Source organism: Melanaphis sacchari, unplaced genomic scaffold, assembly GCF_002803265.2.
Source record: "Melanaphis sacchari strain LSU unplaced genomic scaffold, SCAv2.0 Contig1940_pilon_pilon, whole genome shotgun sequence".
In the NCBI taxonomy this organism is placed as follows: domain Eukaryota; kingdom Metazoa; phylum Arthropoda; class Insecta; order Hemiptera; family Aphididae; genus Melanaphis; species Melanaphis sacchari.
In genome coordinates, this window is record NW_020270942.1 from 18,120 (window position 1) to 29,785 (window position 11,666).

The 11,666-nt window shown below is 32.3% G+C and overlaps 1 protein-coding gene and 1 pseudogene across 1 annotated transcript; one reads left to right on the forward strand and one right to left on the reverse strand.

The window, feature by feature from the left end:
* Positions 1–2,184: 2,184 nt before the first annotated feature.
* LOC112592790 lies at positions 2,185–4,558 on the reverse strand (annotated as a pseudogene).
* A 420-nt stretch (positions 4,559–4,978) lies between these two features.
* LOC112592791 lies at positions 4,979–6,519 on the forward strand. Its single transcript, XM_025336939.1, has 4 exons — positions 4,979–5,631; positions 5,695–5,842; positions 5,908–6,161; positions 6,231–6,519. The coding sequence occupies exons 1-4, from the start codon at positions 4,979–4,981 to the stop codon at positions 6,517–6,519; spliced, it is 1,344 nt and encodes a 447-aa protein (XP_025192724.1).
* The last annotated feature ends 5,147 nt before the right edge of the window (positions 6,520–11,666 follow it).

Genomic DNA, 11,666 nt, shown 5'->3' on the forward strand with positions numbered 1-11,666 from the left:
AATCAGCCGTATCAATCAATAACAACAACAAACAGCATGTATACGTTAAGCATAAGAACTATACTAGTATTACTGTAAGTTATTAATTTATTATGAAACCTTAACGTAACATTAACAAATTACTATTACGATCACTTTTTATTTTATATACATAAGAATATTAATGCATGTCAACTCATACGAGTGATAGTGAGTGTAGCAATTCTGATTCAACTGAGTTAGATCCTGATTTCGTCCCCCACCGAACGGTTGTACCCGATAATCCGTCTAATAAACCATTAACTAGGTTACAAAATAAAACAAATATAAATACAAATCTAAATCTTCTTGATAAAATATCATTAATAGACTTAAACGATAAAAACACTATTTTAAAACCAACGAACATAATGGCGAATAATAAACAAACATTACTTTCTTTAGAAACAGCTATAAGACTCGTACCCCAGTTTAATGGAGAAAATCCACAGGATGTATATCCATTCTTTAGTGCATGTGACTTTGTGATTAAGACTGTAGATGAAGAATGTCGCCCTATTCTTTTGCAGGCAATTTTAACAAAATTAGCAGGTAAAGCTTTTGCGATAACACAACATCGAGAAGTCAAATCATGGGACTCACTTAGGGAGTTATTATCAGTTACATTTTGCGCTAAACGAACTCCAGGTTACCTTCAACAAGAATTGTCCACAACCCGATTTAAATCAGGAGAAACTATTCAAGAATATTCTTCAAGAGTCGAGAAATTATTACATGAGCTGTGTAATGTCAGTACAAGCAAAAGAACAATAGCAGAAGCTAAAGCAGTGCACGATTATATCAAAGAAACTACTTTAACTACTTATATTGAAGGATTACCAGATAGCATCCGAAATATCATAAAATCTAGAAACCCATCCACTTTGGAAGACGCTATGAAAGTAAGCTTAGAAGAAGAAAAAATATTTTTATCAAATAAAGAAACACGACGTTTGTTCCAAAATAAATCTAACGCTAATAGCACAAACAAATATTGCAAAAACTGCCAAAAAAGTAATCATAATACGAATGAGTGTAGATATGTAAATCGTAGCATAGACACAGGGCAAAACAGCAAACAAAAAACTCAAATACAAAGCAAGAGACATGCGCATATTGTAAAAAAGCTGGTCATTCCATAGAAAAATGCTATAAAAAAAAAGGAGCGGATGAAAGAAAAAAATAATCAACAAGAAGGTGATAAAGGAAATCAACAAAATTATTCGGGAAACGGATCGGGACCGAATGCCTCGGGCAGTCGTTCGGTCAAAGATTTAAAAATAATAGCCCAAACACAATAAGAACCTTACCATTTACAATAAAATTACATAACGACCATGCAATATTTCAAGCCTCACAATGTACGTCAGGAAGTGCAAAACTCCTAATAGATACCGGCGCAAAACTAAACCTTATCCGACTTGACGTATTGCACGACGAAGTTCTAGTTTCGGATACTAATATTTATCAGTTACAAGGAATAAACGACCGCTTAGTCAGCACTATGGGTAGTGTTGTACTTATAATTTCAGATAAGAACCAAACTTTTGAAACCGAATTTCATGTGGTACCATCGTCATTTCCAATTGACGGGGATGGAATTTTGGGTAAACCTTTTCTAAAGGAAAACAAAATCATCATCAACGTAGATCAGGAGGAAATAACTTATCCTGACAATGCCACAACAACCATACCAGCCAGAAGCGAAGCGATAATTCCTATACGAATATTAAACGAACCTACAACTGATTCACAAAATATTCTTATTCATGCCCAAAATATTAATGAACATATAATCTGTGGAAATGGTTTAAACGAAATAAAACAAAATCAAATACTCATTTCTGTATTAAATCCAACAGAAAACCCACAAACTGTGAAAATTTCAAATCTAAACGAATAGAAAAAATATAAAATATAAATAAATAAATAAAATTATTAATAAAATAATTTCTTAAAGTTAAACAGATTTTGTGTAGTGTTTTGAATACAACCCGTAAGTGAACGAACTCTTTTACAACATACATATACCTTTTGGCTTTAACCGAAAGAGTATAATCATATAATCATATAATAAATAAATAAATTTACAATATAAAATCAATACTCTTTAAGACATACGTGTAAGTACTTGTCATCTCTTAATAAAATAAATAAAAATATTATTTAAATGTAAGAATGGTCAAACTTAGAATTGCTTACGTTAATTACTTCGTCAGTACCATCTTTTAAAGATTTTTTAATAATTGATTCTTCGGCAGAAGACGTTGTTGTTTCCAGTATTTTTTTTTTTTTTTTGTGCATAAAACGTGCTTGTGGTTCTATTTTTCTTTTTTAAATTTGTCTGTGTATTTTTAAAACTCATGTTTTGGTTTTTAGCAAATATATCAAGTATTTTGTCACATTGTCGTAAAACATTATTCTGGTCTTCATTATTTAAATTTGTTCGATTGCACATTCCAAGTATCATCTCTATTTTATTTTTTATTTGACAATTAAAATCTTGAGTGTTATTTTTAGTATTTGTAATATTTATTAATCCATGATCTATCACTAATTTGTCACTAACTGGTGTCATTACAGGAACTTTTGATTCATAGTTTAATATTTGAGTTGGTTCACTTGCTGTAACGCATGCGTGAATGTGTTTACAAATGTTATAGTTAATTACATTATTTAAGCAAGTACATTTGTAAGAATGTATACAAATATGACACTTATCACAGCGTAAAACACATTCAAAACTACATGATTTGTAAGTCTTTTCTACTTTATATTGAAGTTAAACTTCTTTACGCAGGGTAGTGAGGAAAAAAAAAGTGAAAGGGCGGCCGTACGAACGCAAACGCGTACATGTCGTTGTGCGCAGCCGCGGATTGTCGTAGCTGTATTTTGTAAACGGCTATGGGTTTTGTCATTAAGCGACAGTATTTTTAGTTGGGTTATTAAACAAAGAATACTCAACAATAATATTAATGAGATAAATATTTAGATAAAAACGGAATGATCGTCCGAGATGATTTCATACGGTCGTCGGGGCGGCGGTGCGAAGCGTATCAGTACGTCATATACATAATATCACATAATAATAATAATATTACGTATTATAAATTATAATGTTGGATGGTGACAGCTGATGCGGTTTCGACGACGACGACGACGACGATGATAATAATACCATACACGTGCAGTTGCGACTTGCGATTAAAGGTCCAGGTCGTGCGGTGAGCCGGTTTTTCGATTATTGGGTGGGTTGAAGTGGTGGTGGCGGCGGCGGCCCGCGTTCCCGTAGTGGCTAAGTTGTACACGTATCCAGTCAGTGTGCTTTTAGCCATTGTTATTAATATAATAATATTGTTATTAAGTAATAAGTAGTTCCTAATTCCTATTTTAAATTTTAATGGTTACTTCGATTTTTACGCGATATATCGATAATGTTCAGTCGCAAATGTACGTTTCCTATTTTAGTTATCATATGGCAATCATAACTACTATACCAATTGAGCAAAATGATAATCAATCATTAGAATAAAAAAAAATATAAAAAATATAATTTACATTGTTTCTTTACTTTCTTTATTATCCTCATTACCCCATTCTATCCATGCCTTACTTTCTTTTTCACTCACTCAGTGAGTACCGCTCAAAAGAAATTTAACTTCCCGCGCGCGTACTGGTAACACACACACGAGTTTTTTATATTAACATCTGTTTCAGAATTTACTAACCAATAATCTTCAAATTTTACTATCATTTTTGGTAAAATATTTTTACTTATATTGTGACTTGCAATTATATTTAATAACTTATTAGATCGTTTTTGCTTATTGATTTTGATTATTCTTTCAAAGCTTTTATCCCTGACTAGTAACATTAAAGCATTAATTGATAAATCTAATCGTTTACACTGTTTACCTTCAAGATAATAATATTCAATACTTTTATGCAATGTTTCTAAGTACATATTTGTATTAATTCCCAAATGTTTTCTGTTAAAAAATGCCCATTTTTCTACTCTTGTTGAATAGGTACTTCTGAAATATGTTTCAAAGTCTGCTGTATTAGCATCACTAGCAAGTTGATTCATAAGCTGTGAAAGTCCTACTGAAAAAAAATTTTCATCTGTTTCGTACAAGAGTGCTTTAAGAGTTTTAAAAACAATAGTTTTTTTGTCATGTGAGTGAATTTTATTTAAATTTTTTGACCAGTTTCTAAGAACATGCCATGTACTTAATAATTGTTTTTCAACAGATCCCATCACACAACTCCATGCATTATAAAACGCTGGTTCATCATCAGACATAAAAATTGATGGATTTATTATTCCTATTGTATTTTTAATACATTGAAAATAATGTTTATATGTAACTGTATCACATTTATTTGAAAAACAAAAAGCTACTGGAAATCCATTTCCATATTCATCCACAATAACTAGTGAGTATAATTGAAAATTATAACTATTTAATCCGTGAGTACCATCTATACAAATTTTATCTTTACCAAACTTCAAAAACATTTCTGATTGAAATTGTGTCATAATGATTAAACAAAAGTCATTTTTATTAAAATGTGGAACATTTTCGGGCGCGATACGATTGCGCGCGGTCCTTATCAGCGGTACCTTTTTAAGCGTACGATTGCGCGCGCTATATTATTTTAACTTTTAAGCAACGTTGCCAAATATATAGGATATAGGTCCATGGTAAATCCGTACGATACCATAGTAGATTATAGTAGATTATTTATTACTTATTTTTGCCGATATCAGACAAACTTCCCATCACTAAGAATGAATTGGTTATATTATTAAAAATATTATCTTTATTGTAAATGTCCATACATGTACGAATATACCTATACTATAATCGTGCATGATGTGACTACATCAATTAACTATCAGTTGTGTTCGGTGTTTGAATTGTGTCACAGTGTAAAATTTTGTGTTGATTTTTTAAAAATGGAAAACGAAATTCGACGTATTACATCGGAGAGGGGAAATGATTTGTTGCTAGTCAATGGGCACAAATTTAGGTGTATCAGGCAGCGGGCTGATGGATATGTAAGATGGAGGTGCTGTAAAAAACAGTGTACGTCCACAGTGTTGATGACGATTGATGATTTAATTATAGAAAATGCTAGTGAACATAACCATCCTGTTGATCCGATACAAAAAATTGATCGACAAGTGTTGAGAGAAAGTTGCAAGCGAAAAGCTATAAGTAATATATCTACCCGGCCAATAAAGTTCATAAGAAATGAACTTATGAATAGCGTAAGTACTGAATTAGAACATAAAGATTTAAAATCGGTTAGAAAGGCAATGTATATTGAACGAAGAAAAAATCTCCCTCCCTATCCAACATCTTCTGAAGATGCAATTACAAAAATAAATGAATTTCAAGATGCAGATTTTTTAATGTTTAGAGGGGAAAAGTTTGTACATTTACCCGAAGATTCTACTTTTATTTGTTTAACCACTAAAGAAAATCTTCAATGTCTGACCAGTTGTACCGATGTATTTACAGACGGAACATTCGAATATGCTCCAAAATTTTTTTTGCAATTATACACCATTCATGGTTATAAAAATGGCATTTACGCACATTTGGTGTATTTTTTTTTAAATGATAAATTTAAAAATACATATATTAATGTATGGAAGTATTTAATCAGTATATGTGAAAAACAATCACTTATTTTTAAAATTAAAATACTTCACATTGATTTTGAAATTGGTGCTATTGAAGCAGTAAAAGAAGTTTTTCAGGCTGTACAAATTAAAACATGCCGTTTTCACTTGGGACAAGCTTGGTGGCGCAAAGTAAGTTGAATCAAATAAAAATATTTTTAAAAATTACAATGTCAATAATCAAAATCAATTTTCAGATTAATGGTGAATCAAAATTAAGAACGGCATATAACGATAAAAATAACGATTTACAAATATGGCTCAAATCATTTTTGGGACTTTCTTTTATAGCTCCAGATGATGTCGAGGATGCTTTTGTCGAACTTATAAGTGTATGTCCAAATATTTCAGTTGGACAACTTTTTTCGGATTATGTTTTGGAAACGTATATTGAACCGGGTTGTAAATTTCCACCTATTTTATGGGCTGAAACACCATCATCAAATCCTAGGTAAATATTTACTAATAATAGTTTTTAAAAAAAATGTGTTAACTATAATATTATATTATTTATTTTTAGGACTACAAACGGGGCTGAAAGTTTCCATAGTACATATAATGCACAGTTTAATAGTGCTCATCCACCAATATTTGTCGTTATAGCTACCCTTATGGAAACTCAGACAGAAACAGTTACCAAATTATTAACCATTTCCAAAGGTATAATAAAACCAAAATCGAATGAAGAATCAAGGAAAATTGAAAATTTGAAAAATGAATACAAACATAATGTAAACAATAAAACACCAGAAAATTTACTAAAGTATTTGGCCATAGTTGGAAATAGGTATCGGGGGTTTAAAATTTAATTTAAATATTAATTTACGAGTATTATATTTTTTCAATTATTAAATTTCTTTATTTTGTATTATTTTTTATTATTTACGTAAATTTTTTAATTTTTTTTAAATAACATATTTTTAATATTATTAACTTTTTGTATTTTTATTATTTACGTAATACATTTGGCAACGTCGCACTCAATTTCACGCGCAATCGTACGCCTTTGAGTAATTAAAATGTTGTCTTTTGTTATTCTGGCACTGCGCGCAATCGTATACCTAAAAAGGTAAACCGCGCGCAATCGTACTCCGCCGACATTTTCATCATTTTCTCCTTGTTGCTTATAATATAAAATCGGATTATTTTCACCTTTCTTTTTCATATCTTCCACCCACAACCTCACACTGACAGCATCATTTTCATGTGATTTAGTATTATATGAAATATTATAGTCTCTTTTAGTATTGTGTAAATCTTTTTTTTCAATCAGATGAATCCTTTTGAGTTCTGTTCCAACTTCTAATCCTCGAATGTCATCTAATATTCGATTGACTGGTACACCAATTGCCAACTTTCCTGAAAGACGAAGAATGATATACCAAATCTTTATCTTCAACTCCAGATTTCCATTTATTAAATTCTTTTAAAAATTTAAATAAATATCTTATATTGGAAAGTTATAAAAATAATGTTATAATAATAAATATACATGTACCTTCAATTGTGTTAAAATGTAATTTATTGCGGCCTATGTTTACTTTGTGGATAGTTTCAAGATGATTACTATACATCTTAAATGTTTTAAATACTTTGTTGCAATTTTCAAAAGAACATACTTGTTTATAAATTTGTGTCAGCTGCATCTCATTTTTTAAGTGATTTATCAAAAGTTTTTTATTATAAAATAATGTGTCACAGTTATTACATGTATAAGTACATTTTTCAAATTTCACATGCTTTGTTCTAATATGTTTGTTATAACCTGATTTTGAATTATATTGAAGTTCACAAACTTTACAAATAAACATATTAAGAGGATGTCAAATATAGTATTTAAAAAAATAATAAAATATATTAATGTAATTTGTAAGACCAACTTTTTTGTATTTAAACATTACTTATCTAACTATAAATAGAATAAATTTTCCAGAAGTGGTGTTTTCAAAGGGAAGGGAGATAAACTTTATTTTATTAGTGGTTATACATACAAATAAAAATAAAATTAAAAAAAAAACATTGCTTTTAAAACTTAAATGTTATTTATTGATTATTATTTTAATAAGTCACAAACATTTTTTTTTTTTTTTACATATGTTAGAAAAATATACAATCTCCATACATTTTATACAATAAGCAATTGAGCGTAGAAATAAAATTACAAGATATGAATGCTAAGGGGAGTAGTCACCCAGCAGTTACTCTAATACAATAAAATAATAAAAGTAAAAAATATTTTGTCAGAAATGAGAGTGAAATTTTACAATTATTGGACAGTAAATTCTGATACATATAATAATAAAAATTAAGTAGAGAAGACTTGAAAAAAAAATTACAATATCCTCTGCTAAAAAATTAATTATTAACAAATTTTTAAAATATGGTTAATAATCTTTTTAATTATTTTATACATGTATAGTCTTGATGTAATATCATGGCTTTGATTATATACATGTATATTTGAATGCCGATTACACTAAAATATACTAATATTTTATTAAATAGTTCTGTAGCAATAACCAAATGTTTTACTTAATAGTCAATATGAGTATATGACTAATAATAATGAGTTATTATGTATTATAATCATTAAAATAAGCAATTGATAATAGTGAAAAATAGTATTTGATAAGAATAATATTGATAACACTAACTATGATAATGTTAATGTGACGTCATGGATCCGGAGTTTTTTCCTGCGAAGATCCATTCGTTCGGTGGCGGATCAGGAGGTTATAATATACATCACGTACGAAGCGGTTCGCGGTGTATGAGGATGCGGGTGGTGGGATGAGGGATGAGGATGAGGTTTTAGAATCGGCTAAAATATACTAATATAATAATATTAATATCCTATATTTCGTTTTAGTATTAAGTAGTAAGACGTACTAAGTAGGTACTAACAGTGTTAATGAGATATTTTTTTCCAATGGCCCTTCAACTATATAACTTTGTACCAACAGTGGATGATCTGGGTGCAGATATCCAACCGCAATCTTATAATATAAAACCAAAACCAGCTTCCCGAAAAATCCGCCAGAACGCGGGCACTTTAGTGTCCCGACCAATCGAAAAATTCCGTTTTTTTTCTTCCAGTCGTCGTGTCCCGTATCTCCCCGTCGTTATCGTTTCTCCAACGGCCGTCGTTATCGTTTCTCCAACAGCCGTCGTTATCGGTTCGGTTATCGCTCATTTGCTCATCACTCATTATTATTGTTTTTGTATACCGTTTTTTCCGCTTTTCGCCCGGTTTTCCGGCCTTTCGAGACCTCTTTCCGTCGCGTTCTCGACGCTGTAGCCCGGAGCGGGTCTTTTTCGTCCGGTCCGCGCGTCTCCGGATTTCGTTCGCGTCCGGAAAACGCGTTCTCCGGTCGGTCGTCGTATCGTCAATACTGTTTTTTTTTTTTTACGATACGATAAATCGTTTATCCGTATCGATTACGCGTTTTTTTGTTTTCGGTGTCTCCGCAACCTTATCGTCTCGATAGCGTACGAAATACGATTATATATGTGTATATATATATATAATAATAATATCATATAAAAAAGAAACGTGCGTACCGTTGTTGACGTACGTCAGATCGTGTTTATTATATACAAAAAAATCGCAAAATCGTTGCTCTTCAGTCGTCGTAATGCCTTTAATCGCATACCTTTTGGGGGGGATATCGTGATATGTGTATGTGATGATAAACTCGGTACGTCGTTGAGACGTATACGATTAAAAAATGTAAACGAATACGTCGGAAACGTTCTAAACGACAATAAATATGCGATTTACGGTATCGTGACACGCGAATCGTAAAAATTGTACGGGTCAAACGACGTATAATGTAGCATTCGTCGAATCTCTAAAACGGTTTAAGTGCTCGAGATTCGGTTACGGTTTTCAACTCGAGCGGTAGTCGATAGGTGTTAGGTTAGGTCCCCCGACGTTAGGTAGGCAGGTTCGAATCCCGGTCCGGCGCATTCCGGGCGGCCCCATAAGAAACTACACGTACGGGATTTTTTGCATTTTTTTTTTCATTTAATTCGATCATTATTAATTGCTATTTTCGTTTTGATATGCCATTACTACTCATATAATATTTTTCAAATCTTAAAAACGATTTTTGATCTCACACATTACATTTAATACTGCTTGATTGATGGTGACAAAATATATTATATTATAATATACTTTACACGAACGTTAAATTACACAATAGTATTCAATTAAACCAATTATAGTTATTGCTAACAGTATGCACAATTCAAATGTACATATTATGTGATATGCAATTTATATTATAGCCTGAGAACATTCTATTGATGACGATACAGTTGTATCACTCGGTTTTTTGACGGTGAATTCACTATTTTATATGTTTAGCCTTTCAGTCGCTTACATTTGAAAGATACAGGGGAAAAACAGTAGCAAATTTTTTTTCTTTTGATTTTTAAAATATTTTGTCATCACAGAAAGCGCATATTATTTCTTTTCGATATCTAACCATCTATAAAATATGAAAAAAAATATTAATTATATATAGTTTTTTTGATTTTCAACTAGCTAACGTTTGACATGCGTTTTCCATAATGCGTTTAACATCTCTCCTTTACGCCCACGTCGTCCGCGATCCGACGCAGTCGGATCGCCTACCTGGGAGGTTCAAACGCGTTTAATTGGATTTTCAGTGGTGATCGCTTGAAAAATCGAGCGCTCGATTCGACTTAAACTTTTTTGCGTACTAAACAGCACAACGCTTTCGACGTCAGGAGGTATGACAATCCGCCACAGCCGGATTGCCCTGTCAGGTATCGATATTCGATGGGCGATGACTGATAACTAGACACTTAATAACCCTTTCGGAGTGTATTTATTTATTTTCCATACTCAAAAGCATCGGGCGAGCCACGGGAAATTCATCCAATCCGCCGAAATCGGATTGCCCTTTCAGCAGGTATCGACTTCACCGTACGGGCGATGACTGATACCTAGACACTCGATTGCCGTTTTCGTAACAAGCTACGGGACGAGGTTCTCCGACGTTAGGTAGGCAGGTTCGAAACACGTTCCCGCGAAATCCGGGCTGTACGATAACTGACTAAGTATTTTTTTTTTTAATTTTAAAATTTTGTGTTAATTAATTGTAATTTCTGTTATCAAAAAAATGATTGAATATATATAGTTTTTTGATCTTCGACTCACTATTTACCACGACTCGCTAACGTTTGACATGTATTTTCATTAATATGTTTAAAATTTCCACTTTGTGCTCACATCGTCCGCGATTCGACGCAGTCGGATCGCCTACCTGGGAGGTTCAAACGCGTTTAACTGGATTTTCAGTGGTGATCGCTTGACAAATCGAGCGCTCGATTCGACTTAAACTTTTTTGCGTACTAAACAGCACAACGCCTTCGACGTCAGGAGGTATGACAATCCGCCGCAGACGGATTGCCCTGTCAGACATCGATATTCACTGGACGATGACTGATAACTAGACACTTGATCAACCTTTCGGAGTGTATATTTATTTATTTTCCATGCACAAAATCACAGGGCAAGCTACGCGGATTGCTCAGTCGAGTAACGACAAGCACCGGGTAATGACTGATAGCTAGACATTTAATTACCATTTCGGAATGTATTTATTTATTTTCCATGCACAAAAGCACAGGGCAAGCTACGGGACAAGGTGTATTACTCCTGTGAATTTAATGAAATGACTGACCACTAGATGCTCGAATTAGACTTATTATTTACGCGTTTAAAACGACACCGCCAAAGTGTAGAGCCACCAAATCAGAGGTACCAACATCTCATTCGTCGTTATCACTGGTTTTGCCTACTAGACTTTTCTAACTGCTGTATTCTTAAGTCCTGTCTCCGACCTAGGAAATTCACTTCAAACGATATTCAGCTACCTAGGGTACTCACATACAGCGAGTTTTACCGACCTAGGGTATTCAC